Source organism: Physeter macrocephalus, chromosome 8 (assembly GCF_002837175.3).
Source record: "Physeter macrocephalus isolate SW-GA chromosome 8, ASM283717v5, whole genome shotgun sequence".
Lineage (NCBI taxonomy): Eukaryota > Metazoa > Chordata > Mammalia > Artiodactyla > Physeteridae > Physeter > Physeter macrocephalus.
In genome coordinates, this window is record NC_041221.1 from 141,474,211 (window position 1) to 141,501,190 (window position 26,980).

General features: G+C 43.3%; 2 protein-coding genes across 7 annotated transcripts in view; one reads left to right on the forward strand and one right to left on the reverse strand.

Moving 5' to 3' along the window:
• The window catches only part of SH3RF2 (SH3 domain containing ring finger 2), a 151,394-nt gene extending 131,239 nt beyond the window's left edge, over positions 1–20,155 (forward strand). For 2 of the 6 annotated variants that reach the window (XM_055086814.1, XM_055086815.1), the window contains 2 exons: positions 618–914; positions 14,887–20,155. In XM_055086814.1, the coding sequence (XP_054942789.1) occupies positions 618–881 (264 nt within the window). In that variant the 3' untranslated portion in view covers positions 882–914; positions 14,887–20,155. Of the gene's footprint in view, positions 1–617; positions 950–3,105; positions 3,172–14,886 lie in introns of those variants that run through there. The other 4 variants (XM_055086816.1, XM_028493339.2, XM_024125178.2 and 1 more) reach the window with 3 other exon arrangements.
• A 304-nt stretch (positions 20,156–20,459) lies between these two features.
• Positions 20,460–26,980, reverse strand: part of PLAC8L1 (PLAC8 like 1) — a 24,395-nt gene continuing 17,874 nt past the window's right edge. Inside the window, exons 3-4 of the mRNA XM_024124825.2 lie at positions 22,050–22,186; positions 20,460–20,707 (exon numbers count right to left, since the gene is read on the reverse strand). Of these exons, the coding sequence (XP_023980593.1) occupies positions 20,567–20,707; positions 22,050–22,186 (278 nt within the window). The 3' untranslated portion in view covers positions 20,460–20,566. The remainder of the gene's footprint in view (positions 20,708–22,049; positions 22,187–26,980) is intronic.

The window sequence follows — 26,980 nt, forward strand, 5'->3', positions numbered from 1 at the left end:
ATAAAATGCTGATTTTTATATGCATCTCCCAACTTTTATGTGTTAGCGACTAAATCAAACTCCCAGACTTTCTGCAGACTATATTCAGTCAGCAGTGTCCAGTTGGCTAACTCTGCTCTGAGGGTTTATGAAGGAACTGTCTGGATGGAGTCAGCAGGGAGGCCTTACTGGCAGGTGGAAAGGAGAGAGGGGAGGTGAAGGACCCTATTCTCAGGTAGGTGGTTGTCCCCCCTATTTCTTGTAGCTAATTCCCAGTCGTTCTTCAGTTCTCGACTGAAATAACTCTGCCTCTAAGAGGCCTTCTCTGACAAGGCCCATTCCAGCTTCAGCTGGATAGTCCTCCGCATTCCTCAGCATCTTCTGCTTCCCCCACGGTGGCACTGGTCATCCTTGTCATTTGTCAGGGAGGTTTTGTTCACTCTTGGCTTCACAGCACCTGACAGAGTGGTGATGCATGGTCGACACTCATGACAGACGCAAGTATTTGCTGGATGAACACGTGAATGAGGCATTCCAGGAAGGGACAAGTGTAGAGAAACAGCATGAACGGAGTCCCAGGGGGAAATAGCACAGGTCTCCCACTCACCTGTGTCCCTTTGCTCTCCTCTGTCTTACAGCAAGTCAAAACCGTGAGATTTCAGAATTACAGCCCTCCTCCCGCCAAACATCACACCTCTGGGAAGCCTGAACAACCAGCCTCCCCGAAGGGGTCCCAGCCTGAAGCAGCCCCCTTGGGCCCAGAGATGACCGTCCTATTCGCCCACCGAAGCGGCTGCCATTCTGGACAGCAGACAGACCTCCGGAGGAAGTCAACCTTTAGCAAAATCATGACCCCAGCGCCCACTGCCTCGGCCATGCAGACCGTGTTTCCCAGCAAATGAATCTACAGGTGGCTTTTCCTAGACCCCAAAGAGGTGAATTGCATTGAAATACAGTATGCCTCCACTGAGGGCGTCCTGCCATTCTTTGGGGACTCGAGCATGGGTCCTTGTTCTGCCCATTTTACCTCCAGGAAAGGACAGGTGGGACTGGGGATTCCTGCCCTGGCTGGGAAGGTAGACTAGGTGACCTTCCAAACATAATGATTCAAGGTAGCAAGGCCACTACCCAGACCAAGGAAGGGGAGCCCATCCTGCCCACTCTATTTCCTAGCATGGAGTGTGCAGCCTCCCATCCTTTGGGTTCTGTGTAGAATTTCTGTGATGTTATAAAAGGGGCTTCAGCCAGGGGGGTCACAATGGTGGAACGCTGGCATGACTTCTTCGACCTCAACATCTTAGAACAGCTTCTGCCATCTTCTGGGACCTAGACACCAGCCACTAGTAGCCACCATATCTTTGTCCCTCCATCAAGTCATAATCCTGGCTGCCAAGGGAGAATTTCTGGGAAGGGTGTGAGACGGATACTTTGAACATTCCAAGAACCCTCTAAACCAAAGAGAGTCAGCTTCCTGGCTTTGCTCCCAACAAGGTCAGAGAGAAAGCTGACTATTGTCATACTTTAAGTTTCTCAATCTGTTTGCCCACATATAACCCTACACGATAGATAAGCAGGAATCACGTACTTGTGGAGAGGGTCTTGTATGGTGTTACGGACAATTCATTCATCCTGGCTCTAGTCTGACTTCCCCAAGAAAACACAGCATGCTTAGAAACAACTTGGTAAGGGGTTTGAGTTTAGATATACATTCTGTTTGCATTGCAACAGTCTTTACTTTCACGGATTTCTTCTATTTGGGGCAGACTAGCTGTTTCACCAGGTTGCAGAATAAGGCAACAATGTCATTGAGAAGACGCCAACCCACGGCTGGGTTGGGGGTGCCTTCTAGAGGAAAGTTTCTATAAAAAGGAACTGGACAAATAAGGTTGGAGAGGAAAAGTGGGTAAGAAGGAGGAGAAAGGGAGAGTGAAGAAAATATGGACGAGAGAGTGGGGAGGTGATGAGAGTGAGACAGAAAGAGGATTAGGGGAAGTGTCGGGCAAGAAGATAAAAGAGTAGGAGAGCAGCCTTGACATTCTTGACAGGTGGGGAAAGAAGGATGGAGTCTGCAAAAGTAGGTGACCCCACTAAGATGGGGCTGAAGTGAGCGGGACCAGCCAGGCAAAGCCTTGTAAACAGGGGTAGAAGAGCATCCCAGGGAGTGGAGGCAATGCTGTAAGACAAATCATTAATTCTCACTTAACTTAATTGCTGTGATTTAACATTTATTGCATGCCCATCAGTGTGGGCACTTTAGTGCATAAATGCCATTTGCTACTAAGCCTGGATGTCATTTAAAAAAATAAAAAAACAGGCAGGTCTAATTAGACCTTCTCCCTGGACAGTTCTTGAAGATCCTGGGATTTAAAACATCCATATTTTACGTACCAACCACACACTTGGAAAATTGAATTGTCAAGACTTTTCCAGACCTTAACAAAACAAAAACAAAACCATAATCCTGCCAAGGAATACTGCACCTGTGTCAGACCTTTGGGGTTGGTAGAGCCAATGTGGTCACATGCCCTGGTGTTTCTGTGTGATGGTGACCCATGTCAGGCCACAAAATCGTCAGGCCCAGCTGCATGACTCAATGAGCTGAATATAGTAATCCAGATGGAGAAATGGGGAAAAGTCATAAAGACAGGCAGGCATTGTATGATTTGTCAAAATATGAGTACTGACACCTCGTATTTACCCCAAAAAGCACTCTCGGTGAGTTAACGAGTTTAGCAATCTACACCCAGAGTGGCAGATACACGGCATGCCCAGCCAACCATTTAGTCTGTGCCTCGGTAGCAATGGAGCCAGTTAATGTTTAACTGTTGTGGCTGAAAAGCAGGTTGTTTGGGCTTAATGAAGATACAATCCATACCCTCCAAATGAAACAGAATATTCTTCCCATTGACAACCATCTCTATAGAGTAACCTCTCTGAGAAATGTAAACAACGCCAGAGGCTGACCACCGCCATTCCATCCAGCCTTATTCCCCCATGCCCCGCATCAGACTCACTCCCTCCCAAACCAAATCCCATCTCTGAGGAGTCATATGAGGGTTTGAAAGGGGCAGTACAAGTTGAACTCACTGGGCACTGCCCATCATTTATTCCACCACCATGTTTCAGATATTCCTATAAGCTGGGTACTGCAATGAGAACAAGAGATACATCCTCTCCTATAACGTCCACCATAACCTTATAAGGCAAGTACAATTGTCCCCATTATAGAGCCAAGGAAACTGAGGCTTGAAGGGTAACCACAGACAGTGACAGAGCGAGTTTGATAGCTGCCCTCACCCTGAGTTCAAGCTATCTAACTTCAGAGCCTAACTTGGGACTATGCTACATGAACCAAGAGACCATCCTTGATGTCAGGTCACTGACTTCAAACTGCAAGGAGGTGGCATAATGCAGTGGTTACAATTGCAGGCTCTGCTGCACAAAGACTGGGTCCAAATCCTCACTTGCCACGTGCTAGCTATGTGATGCTGGGCAAGTTACTTAACCTGTCTGAGCCTTGTCTTCTTAAATAGGAACAATAATAGTGCCAACTTCACTGGGCTATTGTGAGGGTTAACTGAGATAATAAAGTGACTGGAACCATGCTGGCACATAGTGAACACCTGATAAATGTTAGCCTTGAATGTTTTTAAGGAAGCAGGCCATCGAAATTGCAGGTGAGAAAGTCTAAAACAAGGGCCTGCCCAGGGCTGTGGTGCTAAAAGGAGACCAGGTAGCCTAGTCATGGAGGTCACAACACAGTCTGAGTCCTGAAGGACAAGAAAGAGTCAGGCAGACAAAGGGGTGGGAGAAAGGGTGCCAAGCAGGGAAAGAAGCATTTGGCAATGGGTTTAAACGTAGCAATCAAGCCAAGTTCTCTTGTACCTAAGTACAGAGGAATCTACTCCTTTGTGGAACATTCCCGGGACCCCGGTTGGATCCCTAGCACCTCACGTCTGAAGCCAGATATTCCATCCTGTGAGAGCTCCATCCCCTCAGCTAAGACTCAGAGTCCCTAGAAGAGGTGCCCCTTCACCCCGTGATCAGACCTGACACCTCAGTGCTAGGAAAGCTGCAGAGGGTAGGCTCTTCCTGGGGGTGGGGGCAGAGAGCAGGGGAGACATCTGAGAGGTGAAGGGAGGGCGCAGCCAGCTGAGGACAGACTCTGAGGGCCACACCTAAGGAAATGGTGGAGTCACACTTGACTTGAGCAGCATCAAGGTCCTCACTTAAAACTTGTCTCCTTCCCTTCTCGCGTGGGACCAGCTACACCTCCTCCACCCTTGCCCCTCCCACAGACACAGCTTTTGGAGCAGGAAGAGTTTAGAGCAATGCCCTACCTGTGACTTGGTGAGATGCAGAGCTGACTCACTGACTTCCAACTTCCCTTGACAATTCAGAAGGTCCGTCCACACCAGGCCTGCGCTCGCGACTGGCAGCCATCTGGTGGGGCTGCATTTGCCGTGAAACGGACATGCGCTCTTCAGTTTGCCACGCAGCCCCAGTAGCCTGCTTCCCTCACTCACACGACCTGCACCTGAACTGGGCGTGTTCCCCTAGAGACTGTGTGCTTGACTTCATCTCCCAGAGGCACTATAAACCCCTTGAAAGTTAGAGCTGGATCCTTAGACATCCACTGATCCAGGCACGCAGGTCTCAGGAGCATAGCGGGCCAAGCCAGGGCCCTACAGGGTGTCGTTCAGTAGTTTTGAGGTGGGGACTAGGCATCTGTGCTTTCAACAAGCTCCCCAAGTGATTCTGAGGCACGTAAAGTATGAGAATCAAATTCACCTTTCTCATGTGGTATAGCAGAGCTGACATTTGGATCTGACATTCAGCAGGAGTATGACCTCACTGGTTGTTAATATATTGAAATCGTCCTGTACTGATAGGTGAATAGTAGATGCTCTGAGCTCCCCAAGACCTCTCCCCCCTCCCACACCCTGGCCCTTTCTCCATATCGTCCTCCCCATCGCTCTCCCATCCAACAGCTAAAAAGCTAAGGCCAGCTGCAGCTGAGACCTCAGGCAATAAAGCCCTTCTTCATGCTAATTGGCTAGCGCCTATGCCATACTGATTATTAAATATCTTGACTGTTACCCTATTATAGAGAATAAGGCCCAGAGGTTGAGAGCACTGCTGTCAAACCTGACACTCTTCCAACCGCCACCCTGGCCACTGTTCATATCCCTCGACAAGCACCTTCATCAGGCCCCTAGCTTAGGAAAGGAGCTGACTTGGAGGATGAGCATTTCCATGCCTATTCACCTACCTTTTTCAGCTAAGAGTTTCATAGGCATAAGTAATGCACTTCAGCTTCCCAGCTCCTCTGGCATCATGTTGGCAAGTATGGAAGCACATAATTTGCTTCAATAAGATGAGCAGGCCTCCATCTTGATCCTCTCCCCAGCCCCTATTCACATGGGCAGCCCCACAGCCTCTGACTCCCTTCCCAGGAAGTGAGAAGCTGAAGCAGGTAGAATAACGAGGGCCTCTCAAGACTCTCCAGCTGGGAGCAAGTGCTTAACAAGCTGGGCTCTCCTGGGGCAGCAGCTGCTGCCACTGATGCTTCTCTTACTTAGCCTTGAGAGTAAAGACTCCAGTTCCCCCTTGGGCTAAGTGAAAGGAGTGTTAGCACTTACAGAAACCTCTTAGGTGAGCCTGAAAGGCAGTCACCTAGGGGAATGTGTCTGGCAGGTAAGACTAAGCCAGAGGAGTTAACTCTAGAGAGCCCTGCAGCAGGTTGGTGTCCCTGAGGATAAATCTCACAAGGACGTTTTGCTTGAAATAGAGCAATGGTAAAATGATGATCAAAGCCACCTGCTGTTGGCCAGGCCATAGTATTGTGTCCTAAACCAGAGCAGAAACAAAATGTTCCCAGGAAGCCCTTCTGCCTATTGACCTATACTTTGACAAATGGAATGCAGCAGAGGTGGGGTCAAAGATGATGGGATGGAGGAGCATTAGATTCACCCATCCAACCATCCATCAATCCATCCATTCATTCAACAACAGTCAATTCATCACGTACTCTGGACCAGGCTCTATGAGAGGCAACAGAAATAAAGTAGTTACCAGGATAGATAAAAATACATATGGCCCTCACAGAATGTTGTTTATTATTACTTTTTTCTGGATTTGGGGCTCCTTTCTGCTTTTCTCCCCTTTTATAATTAAATGTTCTATAGAAATATATAGGATCATAAAACCAATAACCATATACCTACCACCTAGCTTTTTAAAAAACAATTGAAACCTGCTGTGTGCTTCTCCCAGTCCCATTCCTTCCTTCCCCCACCTGCCCACTTCCTTCACAACCACTATCCTGAATTCCATGCTTATCACTCCCTTGTAAATTTCCCAATCATGTACCATATGGAACTCTGAGTGCAGCTCATAGAGGTACTCAGTAAGCACTAGTCAAAGCAAATATTGCAACCTGGGGCCATAGATACCCTGCCTGAATATTTGAACTCCCATCTGGCTTCCGTCACTGGGACTCTAAAGCTTCGATTCATTGCTAGGAATTGAGATTTTGATGCACCAGCATGTCTGGTTTTGAGAAGTTTGAGTTTAAAGGGGTTTTTACAAGAATTCTTCCAAGTACAGCTGTTTTAGGAGACCTTGTTGCTCCTAAATAGAGAAAATATGGGTTGTGGCTGTGCCTGCATTGTTTGAGTACAGGGTTTTCTACCTAGCCCTCCTCTGGGCCTTACCTGGAGCCTCTGGGTAGCCAACTGCAAAAACCAGAGTAGCTCCTCAACTTCTGAAACTAAAACAGATCTTGCTGCTGCTGCCACCAAATTCTTATAAGAACTTCGTGAAGAGTGCAGAGAAAAGTTATTTTTGTCTCCAGACTACAGATCAAAAAACTGAGGCTCAGGATGTTTCAATGCCTTGATTAAGGTCACATAATTAGTTTGAGATGGAAGGGAGACTACTGATTCTTCATCCAGCAATAACTGTCACCATTTACTGAGCACCTACTGTTTACCAAGCACTGTACATGCATTATGCCACCCAATCCTACCCAACCCTATGAAGGCAGGTACTGCTATTATTCCATTTTAGGGATTAGAATTATGACTCAGAGGTCAAATGACCTGTCCAAGGCAACAAGAACTAGAACCCAGGACTCTAAGTCCAAACCTTAATCTTAAATCACCGCATCCCTCTTCTTCAACAGCAACTGTAAACACATAACATGGTTGAGGTTGGAGAGGTTGCACAAATGTGTGTGTGCTGCTGAGACCACAGGGATGAGGATGGAGATGGGGGTGGGGCAATGGTTTAACTCAGGGGGTCAAGCCCTCCCAGAGAATAAGTATTGGGTTGGCCAAAAAATTCGTTCAGGTTCTCCCATAACATCTTACAGAAAAACCCAAACGAACTTTTCAGCCAGCCCATACAAGGGTCTTATCATCCAAGAAGTAGGGGTGGAAAAGAAGGTGACTGAGAGTGTTCTGTACAGAGAAATCCAAAAAGCAAATCTACGCCTGCTGCAAGGGTGGCCAGACACAGCCCAGCAATTTGAAAAAGAACCAAAGCTTGCAATGTGGTTCTGGATCATTGACATGAAAACACAATGATTATTTTGCATTCCCTAGATCTCTCCCTCTTCTTGAGTTTACTTCCGGTTTTGCCTGTCCTCACTCTAAAGGATACAGAGTCCAGAAGAAGGGGAATATGATTTCCAAAATGACCCCCACTTTCATCTTCTCTGTGGGAACAAGAGGGCTCAGAGTTCCATGCTGGTATTATTCCGAAGTTCAAAGGCAATTGCTTTTGGGGGTGGGGGTGGGGTAAATACACACCCACAGATGCAAGCTAATTATGCAGATAGAGTCACTGCTGGATGGACAAGAGCTGCAGCCTGGTAAGGACTAAAAGGATGCCAGCCAAGACCCAGGGAGAAAGGCAAAATGCATTCGCAAAGGCCATTTTGTGTATCCTTGGTTAACGCTGTTAGAATCAATGCTACCGTGACCGACCGACTTGATGAAGGCCACTTGCAATGTCAGAGTTTGACTGCTGTCAGCCGCACGTGTCCTAGAGGCCAGAGCCATCCTAATGTCCTTCCCATGAAAACAACTCCCTGGACCATCTGAGAGGATTGTGAGAACTATTTGCAGTCAGGAGACTCACAAATAAGCAAAAGCAAGCGTGAATCAAAACATAAGGAGACAGCAAAAACGCCTGGAGGACCATAGAGGAATTCAAACAAATATCACCTTCAAAGGGTTGAACCTGGATCCCTACCCCTTCCCCACCCAGTTCCCTGGGAGATGTTTTCCATCTCTGTCTAGGAGAGAGCTGGAGGACTGCACTGCCTGAGGAGAACATGTCAGTCACAGCTCGAGAGAGATGGCACCAGCTTCCATGACAAAGGACAGAGCAGTCAGACAGCCGGAAGGCGCCATACTGTTTGGAACTGAAGGCTAATTTTAGATATCAGAACCACATTTCCAAATATTCCATCCTGCACATTCTATTTATAAATTGAATTCTTTTTTAAGCTTACATTCTTTTCAGATTTGGCAAATTTGATACCTTGGACCTTCTTCATGGACACCTCCGGTAAAGGACTAAATTTTAAAACATCAGTCAACAAGGATTTGGGGGTAGCTATTCTAGCTGTATTCCCAATCCACTAGAACTTTACAAGATATGGAGAAACAATATAATATAATAGCTAGGGTGATGGGTTTTGGAACCAAATCATCTGGGGTTTGGTCCCAGCTTGTCACTTACTAGTTAGGTTTCCTTTGGCAAATGACTGAAGCAACTTGAGAAAGTTACACCACCTTCCTAAACCTTCTTTCTCATCTGTAAAATGGGAATCAGAACCTCCACCTCATAGGGTTCTCAGCGGGATTAAAAGAGATCATGCATGTACAGCTCTGATGGTGATACGGGGTACATCAAAGTGTTCAATAAATGGTAGCTATTACCCATAAGTGGGCATGGAGGCACAATTCAAAAACAGAGTACAAGAAAGAGCTAGGCTCAGAAGCAAGAGCGGGGAGTAATGAAGGAGTGTTTCAGCTGTCAGGAGAGCTCCACTGAGGCAAAACAGATTCTGAAAGATGGCAGCATGGAGAAATGAAGAGGAAACCACCTGGGCTCTGGAATCACATGTCCCTGGGCTCAAATCCCGGCCCCACCACTTCTTGGCTGTCTGACCTTGGACCAAGTTAACTAACCTCTCTGAGACTTTCTTTACTCATCTGAAGAGTGAAAACAGGGCTTCCCTGGTGGCACAGTGGTTGGGAGTCTGCCTGCCGATGCAGGGGACACGGGTTCGTGCCCCGGTCCGAGAAGATCCCACATGCCGCGGAGCGGCTGGGCCCGTGAGCCATGGACGCTGAGCCTGCGCGTCCGGAGCCTCTGCTAGAGTCATTGGGAAGATTAAGTAAAACAGATAGGCCAGATGCTGGCGTGCAGAGGGACCCTAGCAGTGAATTCTGCAGTCATGACAAAGGCAGGTGATCAGGAGAAATGCTGAAATAAGAACAGGATCTTCTAACTACCATTCATTACACGTCTCCTAAATGCCAGGGACAGAGCTAACCCCTTAGAGGGTCATTTACAGGGTGGTTAAAATCACAGTGAGTCAGATGACCGGGATTCAAATCCAGGCTCTGCATTTCCTCCCTGTGTGATCACGGGGAAGTCATTTAATCTTCCCAAACTTTAGTCCCCTTGCTTGCAAAATGCAGGTTCTAACTGTGCTTTCCTTGAGTGGTTTGGTGGGGATTAAAAGAGACAATGGGCATGAGGTCATTAGCACAGTGCCCAGCTCTTAGAAAATGCTCTGTGACGTTAGCTATCATGACTGTTTACATGCCTTTTCTCATTTAACATTCACAACAATCCCATGAGTTGGGTGTTATTGTCCCCTATTTATGGATCAAACAGATCTGAGGCTCTGAGGATAAATCACTTGTCTAAGGTCACAGAAAGGAAGCAGTGGGGCTGGCTCTGTAAGACTAGAAATCTCAGCTTCTTTGTTCTCTTCACTTTTCAGATCAGCTGGTCAGCGGCACCAGGGTTGAGGAAATATGACAGTTATTTTTAAATGTATCTCATGTCATAACCCTCATCAGTCTTTTGTCTTCTGGTTGTCCCTATCACCTCACCTCCTCCTCTGTTGAAGGTTTGACGTTTAAGGTTGTCTGTGACCCTGAATGCAGCCGGTGAGCACCTTGGTGCTGCCCCTCTGGGGACTTACTTGCAGCTTCACAAGGTTGACAAGGTTTATGAAATGTCCATTTTGATTTGCAAATAGGTCTGACATGGACATGCTTCCAGCTGGCTGGTGATTTAGATAACAACCCCTCCTTCTTGGTGCTAATTAACAGAAATTAAATGTCCCTGGCACACTTTGTAATTCAGAAAATGCATGTGCTGATTAGTTAATCCCCAGCTGGACACGCCATTATGACCAAGAGGCTCCAGGCCAAAGTCCAAGCTCTCACTCAATCTCCATTTAAAGTCACAGAATGTTTTCTTCCTGGGTAGAAATCAGTGTCACCTCATTCATTTATTCATTCATTTGCATTCAACAAATATTGATTGAGCATCTACTGTGTGCGAGGTTTTGTTCCATACAGTTGGGATACAGCAGTGAACAAAGCAAGTAATGTTCCTGCCTTCATGAACCGGAGTAAATGGTAAACCATTAAACACACAGGACTGTTTCTATATGACAGATGTTATGAAGGAAACAAAGAGGTGGGACGGAGAATGGCTGGGGGGTATGCACTACATTGGGTAGGGTGGCCGGGAAAGGATTCTCCAAGGAGGTGAGATTTCAACTGAGATTTGAAGACTGAGAAGGAATCAGACATGCAGCATAGTGAGATAAAGAGGAACAAGCTCAAAGTGTCAAGGAAATTCATTCATTTGTCAAACATTTTTGATCATACATTCAATATGTGTTGAATGAACAATTGGAGAATAAATGAATCCTCTTTTTCCTGCCAAGAAGGACCTTCACAGGAAAGATGAACTTATGCGCGATGCCACAAGCTTAGAGGCAAGTTACTTCCATTTTCTCCAGCCCCCTTTCACCTCTCAAACAAGGGGCTTGGCTCAGGCACTAGCATTCCAGGACTGCAGGATCTTAAGTACTCACCTTCCAAAGGGACTGGCCCTCACAGCTCTTTAAAGCCATGACTCTGCAGCAAGCAAAAAGCAATCTCATTTTTCTGAGCAGTCAAAATGGTTGTTTTGAATTATGTAGACAAGGCATAAAACGTCATCTGCTTTGTTATCATTAGGATATATGTATTGAATTCCCACGCCCACTTACTCATTCCAAGAATATTATTATTAGTTGCAAGTCTCCCTCTCCCCTTCCCTCCCTCCCTCCTCCTCCCCACCCCCCCACCTCCTTCATTCTCTTCCAATCACCTTTCTCTGGCCTAGCAGTGGAGAGCCCAGGCTATAGAATCAGAACACCCATTGTACCTCAGGTGTGACTCACTGTGTGACTTTGGGCAAGTCACTTCACCTCTCTGAGTCTCAATTTTCTCATCTATATAATAGGAAGAATAATAGAGGCCCTCTCATGACAATCATATAAAGTAAATACTGAGCTATTGTTATCCTCATTTTGTGGATTAGGATGTAAAATTTTAAGAACTCTATTCAGGTTTTTAAGGCAAAAGAAACTCCAGTAATGAGTGTGACCATGAGCCAGATTAATGATCTGTACCCGCCTGTAGGGTGTTCCATTCTTTGAGATAATCAAGAGCCAGGAACATAATAAATAGCCTTGAAGAGGTCTCTTAATTTATAGTAATACTTTTGAGCCAGCAATGATAGACAGACACCCTGCCTTGTGCCAAGACACTTTTATGTGCTTTACTTATATTGACTGATTTTAAAATCTCACTACAACCATACAAAGAAAATACTAATACTATGCCCATTTTACAGGTAAAGAAACTAAGACCTAGAGAGATTAAATCGTTTCCATGGGGTCATACAGTTGGGACTTGGTGGAGCTTGGGAATAAACCCAGGCAATCGGACTCCAGTGGATGCTGCTAGCTGCCTGCCACCTCATTTAAGATGAGACACAAAAGCTTTCCTGCAGACATCAGGGTTTTCTACTTCAAGCAGACCTGTCCCCTGAGCGCTCAATAAACAAAGCATTATTACCTGCCTAATCCTAAAACCCCTGGCCTGTAGACACAGGACTGATAAGAGCTGCTACCCAGTACTGTACAATGCCAGCCATAGGTAAATTCACACCTCCTGCCACTGATGGGATTTTTGAATGTCCATTAAAATGTCAGTGGATCTTAGAGTTGAAGTTCTTTCTAAGTCATTTAGCACAACCTGGAAGATCAGATTCATGTGGCAGCTGGCCTTCCCTTGGCAGTTACTTCCTTATTACTTCCCTGTCCCTGCACTCACCCTCAGAAATGCTACATCACAACAAAGGTAGTTAAAGAGCTAACAGACCACCACCACTACTCCCTTGAGATCCAGAAGCAGTTGTCTCAAATCGCCTTGCCTCCAGTCTCGGAGGGATATGCCCCCAGCTGCTGATGCCAGGCCTGATGTGCAGATCAAAGCAGCCATTTCCAGGTCCCCTGTGACAGCAACGGGTTGACCCATCTCCAAAGGCAGGTGCCCAGCATCAGTGCCGGTACCCACTTAGGCACAGGGAGGAGAAGCAGACTATGTCTAACACAGATGTCTTCCCTTTTTAGGGCTAAAATTTGTGAGTAGCAGGCTGAAACTCCTGCCCATGTTTGGGGGTGTACGATGGAGACAGCATAACTCCAAATCCTGTGTAACTTATTGTCATGATGGGACGCAGAATGCGTCCTCATAATCACAGGCTATCTATTCATTCCTGCTTCTCCCGTTGAATACGAAGCAGCCACCTGGAGCCTCCAATGGCTCTTGCTGTTATTCTGGGTGGAGCACGCCCGCAAAAGAGTAAGTCCTGTCTTGCACCGGCAGGCCCTGAGAGCGCAGAGAAGCTCAGTTGTTAGCCCAGATGTGGCTGCCTGCATGAAAGCTCAGGCTCCTTCAGTATACTTAGTCTCTGTAGCCACAATTCATGCTTCTGCCTTTGGAAAGTGGGTTTTGGTCAGACTGCCAAAACCGATACTTCCCATAAACTTTGCTTGCAAGATCCAGCTGTCCTGTGCCACCCCGCAAAGAATGAACCTGTCTGTGATCATCACTAAAATTTCCCCAAAGACAAAACTGGCCTGTTAAATCAGCAGGAGTCGTTGGCTAGAAAAGGAATCAGACTCCAAATGAAAGACATTGGGCAGGAGATAGAAAACTCCCTCTCCTACTTATTTCCTGTTTTACTGGGTTTTCATGGGAATTCACCTGTGGACAAACTCCGAGCCTGGGTCTTTTAGAAAGCAGATCTTTTTAAATGTTATTGGACCAATTTCCCATCATCCTTTTAGCTTTCTCCTGTCCCCCTTCAGCATGGTCAGTTGGGACTTCATTTGCACTCAGAAGGGCCAAGAGCCAAGCACTGGCAGCAAAGTCACAGAGAGCAGCCAGCTCCTGTGATGCCCATCCAAACCGCCTGCCCTCACCTGGACGGACAGGGGGCAGCTGGAAGTGTTGGCTGCACTTCCTTCTGAGACTCCTCAGCCTCGGGAAGAGAAAAGGCACCAGGGGCTAGGCAGGAAGGGGAGGACATTGGCTACATGTGTGGGGATGACAGGAATGCAGGTTGGGTTTGGAAATCAAAAATAAAATATTTGAGGCTTTGGAGAAATTCTGGGGGCTCGTGAATTTTACCTTTATTTTTTAAATAATTTCAGACTTTTAGAAATGTTGCTAAAATAGTACAAGGAATTCCTGTATACCCTTCAGAACTAGGTTCCCTAGATATTAACATTTTACTATGCTTGTTTTGATCCTCTCTTTTATATATGTATGTACGTATATATTAATTAATTATTAAATTAAAATTTAATATAAATTATATATATAATTTTTCTGAACCATTTGGAAGTAAGCTAAAAATCAAGGGCCCATTTTCCCCTAAACATTTCAGTGTGTGTTTCCTAAAAACAAGGGTGTTACATAATCACGATGCAATTACCAAAATCAGGAAATTAACATTGATATAGCACTATTAACTACTCTACAGATCTTATCCAATTGTCCTATTCTTTCCCTCTACAGAGAAAACAGATTTTGATGTCTTGTCTAGGATCCCATCTAGGACCACATATTGCATTTGTCATATCTCTTTAGTTTCTTTTAATCTGGAACAGTTCCTCAAGATTCATTGTCTTCCGTGATCCTGGCATTTCAAAGAATATAGGCCATTTATTTTACAGAATGTCTCTCAGTTAGGCTTTGTCTGACATTTCTTCATCAATAGATTCAGATTATTCATTTTTGGCAGTAATGGATGATAATCCTTACAAATAATCAAATAGGAATCCCTGAGTCCATACTATATAAAGAAATGAGGGAGAAGGAAAAGCTCTTCCTTACAGTAGAGGGCCAACTAAAAAATGTAGAAGGAATGATGGAATTTTTAAAATCCCAGTTTGACAACCACTACAGTAACAACTGGTTCGAGCAAAAGTCATCAATGGATTAAAACTAGTGTATCAGAGTATCTCCTCAAAAGATACTTATTAATCACAAAGGGGAAAATAACAATTTTATAGTGAAGAAAGCTGGTAGACAACCACCTTAACCAAAAGATCAAAGTTAGCATCCCCAGTAATAGGGAAGTAGATAGTGTGTACCTCCCAATATGATGAACGGAGGACACGACATCTCTTCTGTGAAATGAAAAGACAAATTCCTGCCCAAAAGACTTAAGAATTTTAAAGAATTATAGTTCTAACCAGGCTGCATTCACACACAATAGATTATGAAATCCTTTTCACCTTCACAGACCCCGCCTTGGAAATCTTCCCAGGAGGAGCTAGCAATAACCGGATACTGAAGAGAACAAATCGTCTGCTTGAATGGAAACCGCTTGGTACAGAGCTGTGGACCATGTGATACTCCTTGGACATCAGGGATGGTACAGGAATACCAGTAGGCTGGCCTCCAAGACAGCAGGGTAATACGAGAAAAAGCAAATCTGTCTTCCCACAGTATCAATGGGTGGTGGGCCAGGCTGGAGAAAAGCACGTGAGTCATGTGCCGCTACAGGTTACACCAGACTCCTGGCCCTCCTGTTATTCTGTTCTGCTGTCAAAGCCAAACTTTGTCTTGCCAATTTCTCACACCTTGGCACCCAACTGACAAATGAAAAGACCGGACATCAAATGTCTCCCAACACTGTGCCTGGCCTATTGCTCCAGCTCAGATTTAGAGCAGTACAGGGGATGGCATAATATTCTCCTCTCAGGTGTTCAAGCCAGAGAGGCTAGTGCTTCTTCACAATGTCCCCAGCCTTCACTCCCTCCCCTGACCGTGCATCCTGCATCACTCCACCACATCCACATTGTTTTCCATTCCAATTCCATTCTGTCTTTCCACCGTGACACTTTCTGATCCAGAGGGTTCTTGTTAGAATATACCAATCAAGGAAATAAGGACTTAGTACATAAATAATCTCAGACAAGAAACGTGCATGATGTTATAAGAGAGATGCCACAGACTGCAGTGCTTACTGAGAGGCTATTTCAAGTCTAAAGATATAAAAATCAGTTATAACCATGCAGGCTTTTTTGTTCAGAAATAAGTCATCTTAAAGAAGTCAAAAGAAGATATTCTACCCCTATTTTTTCAAAAAACTATAATTGAAAATATCAATTTTAAATTATCTGTGCTAACCTGAGAGAGAGATTGCACAGATAAATGAAACGCACAAATATCCCCAGACTCTTTGAGCCATGTGTTTTCATCTTCTCCCCCATCTTAAGACATCAATCAGAGTTTCATTTCTAAAAGCACAGGCCACCTTGATTATCAAAGACAATGAAGGGAATGCAGCATGATTTGGATATGTATTGATTGATGGTTTTGAAGTTCAGTATCATAATTTTGCACTGAAGCATCCCCAGTCTTTCATCCAGTCCTGCTGGTAAGGAGCCAAGCCAAACCATGCGCTGAGTAAGGACTGTATTTGGTGGTTACAGAAATGTTTTCCTCTGGGTGAAGCTGTCTCTTGCAGGGCTCAAACTGGCACCTGTGTCTTAATGGGATGACTAACTTAATGGACTTCTTAATCATAGCCTTCTCTTGGTTAACCCCAGGGGAAGGTGATAACAGGCAACAAGAAGCCCCACAGCATTGGCTTTATCTGCCAAGAGGTGAGTGAGAAGCAAGAGGTATGATGAGACCACAGTAAGGCCAATGCAGTGACAACATCTCCTTCTTACATGTGGTCCATGATGGTACTGCCAATTGTCGGTCATCCCTTTTCTCTGAACTACTGTGACTAAATGTTGGTTCCATTTCCTCTGGGATGAATTCGGGTTTGGCCGGCTCCTCATTAGCCTCAGGAGCAATGAATAGAGAGATGCTGCCTTCAGATTCTGGCATCTACTTGTTACAATCATTAGGCCTTACAACCCACCTATAGATAGGTTTCAAAGACTTCACTTGCCAGGCCAAAGTCATAGAGTGTCAGAGTTGGAAGGAATTTTAGTTTTATAGGTGATACACAGAAAGGTTAAGTATAGGCAAGCTGTCCACACAAAAGCAAGTTGTATAAGCTGGGTGGGGATGGGGGAACAATACAACTTTTAATGCCCAGAAACCATTAGACCACATTGGCTAATTATAGCTTTGTCCCCAAGGCCCTCTCGCTCAGACTTTCTTCTTCTTAGACTGGCTTCCCCCTCTCACATTTAGAATAACAGGAAACCACCACTCCTAATTTTTACACTTGCTGTTTTTTCTTCTCTGGGAACTTTCCATGTCTTATAGTTTCATGGAGGGTTTTATGAAGATTTAGATTTCCTTTGAAACTGCTTAGCCAAATAAACAAAATATTTTTTTCTAAAGCACAAAATGAAGACTATGATTTGTTCCCACCCAAACTCAGAAGCGTAAGAAAAGCTCCCCCATTTGCTAAAGTTTTCTTCTCCAGACTGTGGGCTCTAGCACATATATTCCAAATTGTTGTGGGTCACAAAGTGCTGGAGGTGGTGGGAATGCAGCCAAGGATGAAGTAGAATGATTACAATGAGGTCAGCCCAGAAATGCACTGGAGAATAGTCTGCTAACCATGAAGTCTGAGTTTCATCTTCTGAAATTGTTGCTTCTTATTACTGCATGCTGGGTCAGGGGGAGAGGGTGTTGTTTAGGGGGAAAAAGGAGGAAAGAGAAAATGAAGGAGAAAAATTCACTCCTCCATGGAAATATCAGCAGAAAATCTATAGACCCTTGTGTCTCTGCTTCTTTTTTCAGTAAAATGTTTTTAATAGACCAAAAGACAATCTTTATGATGTAATAGGTATGTGAATAATGTTTATAAAAAGGGTATATATAACATGTTAGTCATTATCAACTATTGTATAAATAAACCTTAGATATGTAAAATATATAAACATATAAAAATTATTTTATAGGGCAGTGGACACTTTTCATATCTTTGTTCCAAAAAATAGAGAGCTCCAGGGCTGGCGTCTTATCCTTCATTAGTATATTGCACTGTAAAGCCAAAAGGTTTGGTGGGGTTTCATTTGTTTGTTTCCTGGTTTTGTAATTTATAATAATCTGAATGGATTACTTTGAAATGTCTGTTGCATATGTGTTGGTATTGTTTGCCCACACGGAGTCATCAGAGATCCGTCCCACATTTTGCATCCTGGAAAATCAAAAGGAATTTTCTAGTGAGAAGAAAAACACAGAGAAGCCTCCACTGTTGGGTAACTCAAATTTGTACCACTGACAGCTTCTTGTAAGTCTGAGGAAATGGGAAGTTTAAGATCAAATTTGTTGTCTCTCACTTAAGCACTGGGTGTTGGATAACTTTTCTGCTAGGAAGGAAGTACATATTTTTGTTAAGTTCTTTCTTCATGGACTTGACATGTTCTAGGGGAAACTAGAAGTCATGGCCCTAAGCCACCTTTCTTCAGGACCACTCTCCACCATCTGTTTTCAAAGAACCATCCACATATTAATTCTCTGATGTTCCGTGATTCATTGGCAGACTCAGTGCTTTCAGAGCCCAGAGTTTTATTTGTTTGGGTTTGTGGCTCTAAAGAAGTGTTAAGTTTGCTCTACCACCGAGACTGATCAGAAGAAGCAAAGGGGAAAAGGGAGCTCCCTTGCTGGAGAGGTTCGCTTGCACCTCTGACCACCTCTGACCACAGCCAAGAGAAGCACTGGGCCAGTAGCCGGTGTGTGAAATGCCATCTACTCTTCATGCAGTGAGGGGTCATCGTGTGAGAGTGGAGAGGTCACCCACGTCTCCTTTGCCAAAAATGCATATTGTTCCCAGCTGTAAGCTTGTGAAGCACAATATGTGTTTTTGCATGAAACAATAAAAGAGGTTTATTTTCACTTAATAGACCCATCCCTCAGGCCTGGTGTTTTCAGTAGCTGGCTTGGAGCAGGGAGTACTTTATCACGTATTAAATGTCAACATTGCGCATTTTATTGTTCCCAAAGAGCTTTGGCCCCTGGCAGCTGCCCTGGACATCCAAAAGGAGGGCTGAGAGGAGTCCTTCGTCAGACAGGAATTGCTTAGTTTCAGTGGGGATGGCTGAGCGCAGGGGTGAGTGACACTTCCCCTCAACACTCACCAGCCTGATTTCGCCTCCCTAGAGCAAACTCCGGTTTGTGCAATCACGAGGGCCCAAGAAGGCCTCTGAACCAGAAACTTTCTCTGCTTGCTTAGTGCAGGAGTTAGTAGCACAGCCTCAATAGCCTGACTGCCTGTCACTTACCAGCTGTGTGGCCTTGGGCAAGTTACTTAACCTCTCTGTGACTCAGGTTCTTGTCTGGAAAATTGAGCTGTAATAGCTCCTTCCTGAGGGATGTTAAGGATGAAATGTCTTAAAACAAGTAGAGTGCTTTGAACAGTGCCTGGCGATACAAGCACTCAATACAATTCATGTTTTACCACCTTCATAATGTTTGCCCTATCCACCAACCAATTATATTATTATTTACCTAATGTTCTTCTTTTAATTAACTCAATTTTAACCTAAACTTCATAGAAAACTTTATATCCCAACTGTAAATGGAAAATCATATCATTTGCTGCAAATATAAGGTAACAGTAAATAGTAATAATAGCTGATATTTACCAGGTCCTTGTTCCTTCCCAGCCATTGTGCTAAGTGTCTTGACTTGTTAAAATACTCACAACCCTATGAAGACAGTACTGTCATTTTACAGAGGAGGAAACTGAGGTACTGACAGATTAGCAAATTTGCCTGTAGTTACACAATTAGTAAATGAAGGAGGCAGTTCAGCTTCAGACCCCAAGCTCCTCAGCATTGCTCTGTGCTGCCACGCTAACAAGAACAAAAGTATTCTATTCCCATGGTAGATGGTTGGTGAATTAGCTTTCTAGGGCTGCTGTGGTAACAAAGTACCGCAAACTGGGTGGCTTAAAACAGCAGAAACTTATTCTCTCACAGTTCTGGAGGCCGGAAGTCCACTAAGATGCTGGCAGGTTAGTGCTTCCTCCAAAACCTCTAGGAGAGGATCTTCCCTTGTCTCTTCCAGCTTCAGGTAGCCCCGGCGTTCCTTGGTTTGTGGCAACATCACCCCAATCTCTGCCTCCATCTTCACATGGCTGTCTTCCCTCTGTGTGTCTACCTCTGTGTCTCTTCTCCTCTTCTTGTAAGGACAGCAGTCATGTTGGATTAGGGCCCACCCTAATGACTTCCTCTTAATTACATCTGCAAGACTATTTCCAAATAAGGTCACATTCACATATACGAGGAGTTAGGACTTCAATAGCTCTTTTGTGGGAAGGGGTTGTGGGGGCATAGTTCAACCTGTAACAGTGGCCCACCTAAGGCTTTGAATCTGGGGCTGAAAATTTACAAATGCTGGAGAGCTGTTCATGATCAGCAACAAGCTGAGACTTTCTCCTTTATGCCAGTCAGGACTGAAGGAGTCAGGACAAGGGAAGGACAATGCTCCTGCATTACAGTGATATTTAGGGCCCAGTCCAGGTGCTAACTGATTCACTTTTCTGTACACCTGAAACTAACCCAACATTGTAAATCAACTATAATCCAATAAAAGTTTTTAAAAATAATAAAAAAATAAAATAAACCGTCTTCTGCCCCATCATTGGTACTTTGGGAAAAGAGGCTTAGCTTAGCCATATAATAGTTCTTCCAGCTTCCCAGACATCTCTTGTGAAAGGGGAAGATGGGGGAAAATGCAGCCTTCCAAAACTCCAGGCAGGGTGGTGGAGGGCAAAAAACTCACCTCTCGAATCTGCCTAATATGGCTGGGCTGGGATAGCAAATTCAGACAAATAACAGAGTCTTCATCGGGGGTACGTGTAAAGAAAGGACAACAGTAAAGACAGTAGTGGGAAATCATTTATTTTCATACTATTTCAGTGAAACCTTAAGAACAATCTCTCTACTAAGAGGGATTTGAGAGGAGGGTGAGGGGAAGTGAGGAGGAGGAGATTTCTTGCTCTGTCAGATAAGATTTTCGTTAGTCAAAGGGGCCGCATAGATTTCGTAGAGTTGGGAGGTCCTCATCTTGAGTTCCCGGGCCACCTGGCAGATGGAAAAAGGCCAGCAGCAGTGCACTGCCAGCCAGTCCTCGCACAGCGTGCCCTAGGGGAGACCGGGTCTCTGTTCTGCCTCAATCACACAGGCTCAGTTCCCTTTCCCAGGGACCTCTTCAATATTACCCCATGGCCCATCCTACCCACTGCCCCCAAGATCCACCACCACCCTGAAGTCATTGCCCAGGGACACAACTCCACCGGGTTACCCAAGTGCCAAGCAGCTCGACTGCTACTCAATCCTTGCAATTCAGAGACCTGCCCTCAAGACTTCATACCTGAAACCACTGTCTCACTGACAGAAAATTCTCTGTCAACATCTTTTTATTTCCTCTTAGAACTTAATGTTTATAATTACTTTATTTACTTTTTTGGAGTAATAAATGCACATGGTCCAAAATTCCCACAGTAAGAAGGGATAGGACGTAAAAAGTAAATCCCCCCCTTCTACAGCTCTCACCAGCCACCCAGTTACCTGTCAGGGGGCTACCGTTGTTGGTAGTTATTATATACACTTCCAGATAAATTCTAGGTCTAGGCAAATATATAGATACATATAGATATATACACATTACATTTTACATACATATATATAGTCTTTTTAAGTAAATCGTTACATACTTATATGCCTTGCTCTTTTGTTCACTTAAAAATATATCTTAGGGATCATTTCACATGAATATATAAAAAGATGCTTTAACTAATGAGAACCTACTGTACAGCACAGGGAACTCTACTCAGTGCTCTGTGGTGACCTAAATGGGAAGGAAATCCAAAAAAGAGGGGATATATGTTTACGTGTGGCTGATTCACTTTGCTGTACAGCAGAAACTGACACAGCAGTGTAAAGCAACTATACTCCAATAAAAAAACAAATAAAATAATAAAAAGATGCCTTTTTATCTGTCCACATCTTAGTAGGTATGAATGTCTGTCCTCAATCTCTCATTGTACCTCAGGCTCAGCTGCGCTGGAAATTGTCTGGCTCTTTGAAGAGTCCCCAGGGAACCCCCAAAGTGAATTCTGTATATGTTGATGGGCTACATTTTAAGTGAGATTATCCCAAGTGTATCCTCCAAATTTGGTGCACTTCTACCTATCATCGTCTCTGGATGTAATAAGAGACAGAGAAACAGAAGTGGCCAACGATCTACATTATAATAGGTGCCCCTTGGAAACACCCTTCACAATGTGGCATTTTTGTTAATATACATCCTAGTAACAAATGAAATCAGAAATTTCTTCCCTTTCCTTTCTCAAAGTATTCCACTAAGTGTGGTGTTTTTAAGCATCCTCACCCACACCTCATTTTTCAAAAAAAATCACAGGTTTGAAAGGCATCCAGGTTCTCATACAGATCCAGCTTCACATATACATCCAAACACACTTACCCGTATTTTATGTCTCTCTCTGGTGCCAATTCTTAGTGCAAAGGTGGACCCAGGTAACAATGGCCAACAAAAACACTCTCCATAATGCCTGGCGATGTCACACTCAAGACACATGGGACAAAAGAGACCACAGAAACCTGTCAATAACCACATAAAAGCAAGCTCAGGTTCTCAGTTGTGCTTGGAGCAACTTCACATCTCAAAGAGCATTTATAGCCCTATGCCATCAATTTAATATTGCATTGTCCCCCTGCAATCAGGGACTCAGAATGAATAACCAATTTGCAAAACTCACGATATAAGAATTGCCATAACTGAGCCACATCAAAATTGTCTTCTTTTGTTAAACACTGGCAAAGCTGAACCTGCTACAATTCTGTTAATGTTCACTACAGTAATTGTTTTTCCTGTCAAGAGAAAAGCATTAAATAATTTTTTATAGTTGAAACATAACTGTTGCTTCTCTTATCTTCATCTATCTAATTTCAATATTTAAAATAGACACAGTATATGATACTTTTGAATAGCAGGTGTCTTTTTCTATAAATGTGATTGAAAGCTCTTATATGGTACACTGATTCTGCCTGCTATTCTTATAATGACTTTATTCTATTCCTCAGGCCAGAAGGTTTCTCTAATGTTTGCAGTTTCATGGAGCCACTGACATCTGCCAGTTTTAATCTGTAAACTAGTAGAGGCTTGGTTCCTTGAACGTCAGCTGGAAACAGTTGGTCATTTATTCATTCATTCATCTTTAACTACTGATATTGTTTCCTACACATCCTGCATGAACCATTAACACAGAGGTTCTCTTTTAAATATGTTTTGGGTCACGGAACCTTTTGAGAATATGGTGATAGCTATGAACTTGCTCCCGAAGGGGAGAGAAAAATACATGAACACAGACATGCAAAATTGTGCATTCAATTTCACGGGGTTCAAGGATCCATTGAAAACTATCACTGGACCACAAGGTTAAGAACGCCTGGTAAACGATTAAGATGCTATATCATTGCAAAAGATGACAACCTTGACGAATACAAATAATTTGAACTATGAAAGAGCAAAAAAACTAACCATAACCTTTAAAAATGTATTCAATAAATATGTTATTGAGGCATAATTTATAAACAAGAAAATGCACAAATCATAAATGTTCAGTTGGATGAGTTTTGACAATCATATTCACCCACGTAACCAAACGTGTAGAACACTGCCATCACCCCAGGGGGTTCCCGTGTGCCCCGTCCCAGACAATCCCAGTCCTCCCACCCCCACTCCAGACATATCACTATTCTGATTTCTATTCCCATAGATGAGTTTTACCTCGATTTGGACTTCATATAAGTGGAATCATGTTTACTTTTGTATCTGACTTCTTTTGTTCAACATCATGTTTCTTGAGATTCATCTATGTTGTTATGTATATCTGCAGTTTGTTCCTTTTATTGTTGAGTAGTATTACCAATGTACAAATGTTCTACAAATTGTCCATTCTCCCACTGCTTATTCCATTTTTTGCTATTATGAATAAGCACTGTGACTATTCATATACAAGTCTTTACGTGGACAAATATTTTCATTTCACTTGGGTGGATTCCTGGAAATGGAATTGCTAGGTCATGGGGTAGATTTATGTTTAATTTTACCAGAAATTTACAAAGAGTTCTCCAAAGTATTTGTACCATTTTACCCTCCCACCAGCAATGTATGAGAGTTTGTTGTCCCACATCCTCACCAACATTTGCTATTGTCAACCTTTTTTATTTTATCCATTCTAATGAGTGTGAAATGGTAGTGTTCATAGCCTTCTAGTGCACCAGACACAAAGGCTCACATGCCATGTCACTAGCATACTAGAAGAATTTCTTGTCAAACACCTGTCTCTGTTGCCTCATCCTTCCCTCCCTCTTCAACAGTGAGGAATGCAGAGTCCCACTCCTAAATTCAATGACAAAGAAGCAGAAATCTAGGAATGCTGTTTTATCTTAGAACCTCCAAGGGATGTGCCTGGACTCTGGACTTCTCCAGTTTCATATAAGAGGTGAGGTAGCACATGTGCACAAAGGGCATGAGGACTGGATGGGGGAGGAGGACAAGGAGCAGCCTATCTTTGAGGACCAGAACATCTATTTCATCAGGAATCTTAAGAAAATCACTAAATCATGTATTATAGCCATCACTTGGCCCAAAGCAAACACTAAATTCAGCCTTGATTAAGTCTGGGATGTTTTGTCCCACATTTTGAAAAACTCATTACTCCTAGCAAGATCAGCAGGTCCCACTCAGCACTGACAACTGGTATAAACAGGTCAGAGGACGGCAAATGGCCCATGAACGTACAGTGAGTTCAGAGTGGTAATATTGTATGCAACCCTGAATTAGGGGACTTTGAAATCATGGCACATAAAAATCAATCAAGACTTATGCATGAATTACAAAATACTGTAGTGTATATCCCTGCAAATAAAAAATTAATCAAAAGTTGCATAATTATAAAGCTAGCAAGCTAAGTGAGTAATAAATTGTGTTTACACAATTGCCTGAGCTGCACCACTTTAACTGGCAGAGAGAAATGCCCACCATCCTCAATAAGCATATTGTAAAGAAGTTGTTTTGTGTACTGAAACTCCTGTACCTTATTTTTATGACTCATATAACACATGCTGTTAATTTTATTTTTAAGCTTTTCCATTTGTATATCCATGTTATCTAAGTGTTCATTATGAGGCAGTACTAGATACTGAGGAAACACACCCAAAATTCAATTACCTTGGGACAGAAGTCAGATATGATTAAAAAAAAACACTATAAAAGCCAAAGTTTTATTATATAATAGATAATATTTATACAGATTTCACCATGTGCCAAGCCCTGCTAAAAGTACTTTGCATTTATTAACTCATTTAATTCTCACAAAAATCCTATAAACTTTACTATTATTAGGCCCATTTTACAGATGAGCAAACTAATGCCCAGAGGATTTAAGCCATTTGCCCAAGTTCATACATTTGTTAAGAAGGAGCAGAGGTCACATTTGAACTCAAGTAGTCTGGCTCCAAAGTCTTAACTACTACACATACCACATATGCCCAAATGTTCTCATGTTTTATGTATTTAACTAGTAAACAATTGTGGACTTGTGTGTTCTAAGACAGTGTCCTCACTACCACTATTTGGTATTTTTTCCTGTGGAGAGTCTGAAATCATGCAACTTCTTTAGGAAAGATCCCTGGGTCAGGTGTACTGAGATGGAGTGCTGTGGGATAAACACTGTCCTCAACAAGAGATGCACAGGGGTAGGATGATGGAATCCTTTGTCTTCAGGGGGCTCTAGGAGGAAATTTCACTAAATAAATCACAGACCAAGGGTAAGTATCCAGAACATACAAAGAATTCCTGCAAATCAATATATCAAGGATTAAACAGAAGAAGAAAATGAACACAAGACATGAACAGGTAAAGAAGAAATACAAATGGCCAATAACAAACGTGAAAAGCTGCTCAATGTCGTTAGTAATGAGGGAATTGCATACTAAGATGATCAGAAACCATTTATTACCTATAAGAATGCCAAACTTTTCTAAGTTTTTTTTAAAATTTTGTTTTATTTATGTTTTTATACAGCAGGTTCTTATTAGTCATCAATTTCATACACATCAGTGTATATATGCCAATCCCAATCGCCCAATTCATCCCACCACCACCCCCACCACCCTGCCGCTTACCCACCTTGCTGTCCATACGTTTGCTCTCTACATCTGCGTCTCAATTTCTGCCCTGCAAACCGGTTCATCTGTACAATTTTTCTAGGTTCCACATATATGCGTTAATATACGATATTTGCTTTTCTCTTTTGGACTTACTTCACTCTGTATGACAGTCTCTAGATCCACCAATGTCTCAACAAATGACCCAATTTCGTTCCTTTTTATGGCTGAGTAATATTCCATTGTATATATGTACCACAACTTGTTTTTCCATTCGTCTGTCGATGGGCATTTAGGTTGCTTCCATGACCTGGCTATTGTAAACAGTGCTTCAATGAACATTGGGGGGGGGGTGTCTTTTTGAATTATGGTTTTCTCTGGGTATATGCCCAGTAGTGGGATTGCTGGATCATATGGTAATTCTTTTTTAAGGAACCTCCATACTGTTCTCCATAGTGGCTGTATCAATTTACATTCCCACCAACAGTGCAAGAGGGTTCCCTTTCCTCCACACCCTCTCCAGCATTTGTTGTTTGTAGATTTTCTGATGATGCCCATTCTGTCCATGCTCTAGTAGGTCTGTGTTTTATTCCTGTCCTACCACTAATCTCTTCATGACATTTTTTTTTCTTAGATTCCATATATATGTGTTAGCATACGGTATTTGTTTTTCTCCTTCTGACTTACTTCACTCTGTATGACAGACTCCAGGTCTATCCACCTCATTACAAATAACTCAGTTTCATTTCTTTTTATGGCTGAGTAATATTCCATTGTATATATGTGCCACATCTTCTTTATCCATTCCTCTGTTGATGGACACTTAGGTTGCTTCCATGTCCTGGCTATTGTAAATAGAGCTGCAATGAACATTTTGGTACATGACTCTTTTTGAATTATGGTTTTCTCAGGGTATATGCCCAGTAGCGGGATTGCTGGGTCGTATGGTAGTTCTATTTGTAGTTTTTTAAGGAACCTCCATACTGTTCTCTGTAGTGGGTGTACCAAATCACATTCCCACCAGCAGTGCAAAAGTGTTCCCTTTTCTCCACACACTCTCCAGCATTTATTGTTTCTAGATTTTTTGATGATGGCCATTCTGACCGGTGTGAGCTGATATCTCATTCTAGTTTTGATTTGCATTTCTCTAATAATTAGTGATGTTGAGCATTCTTTCACGTGTTTGTTGTCAATCTGTATATCTTCTTTGGAGAAATGTCT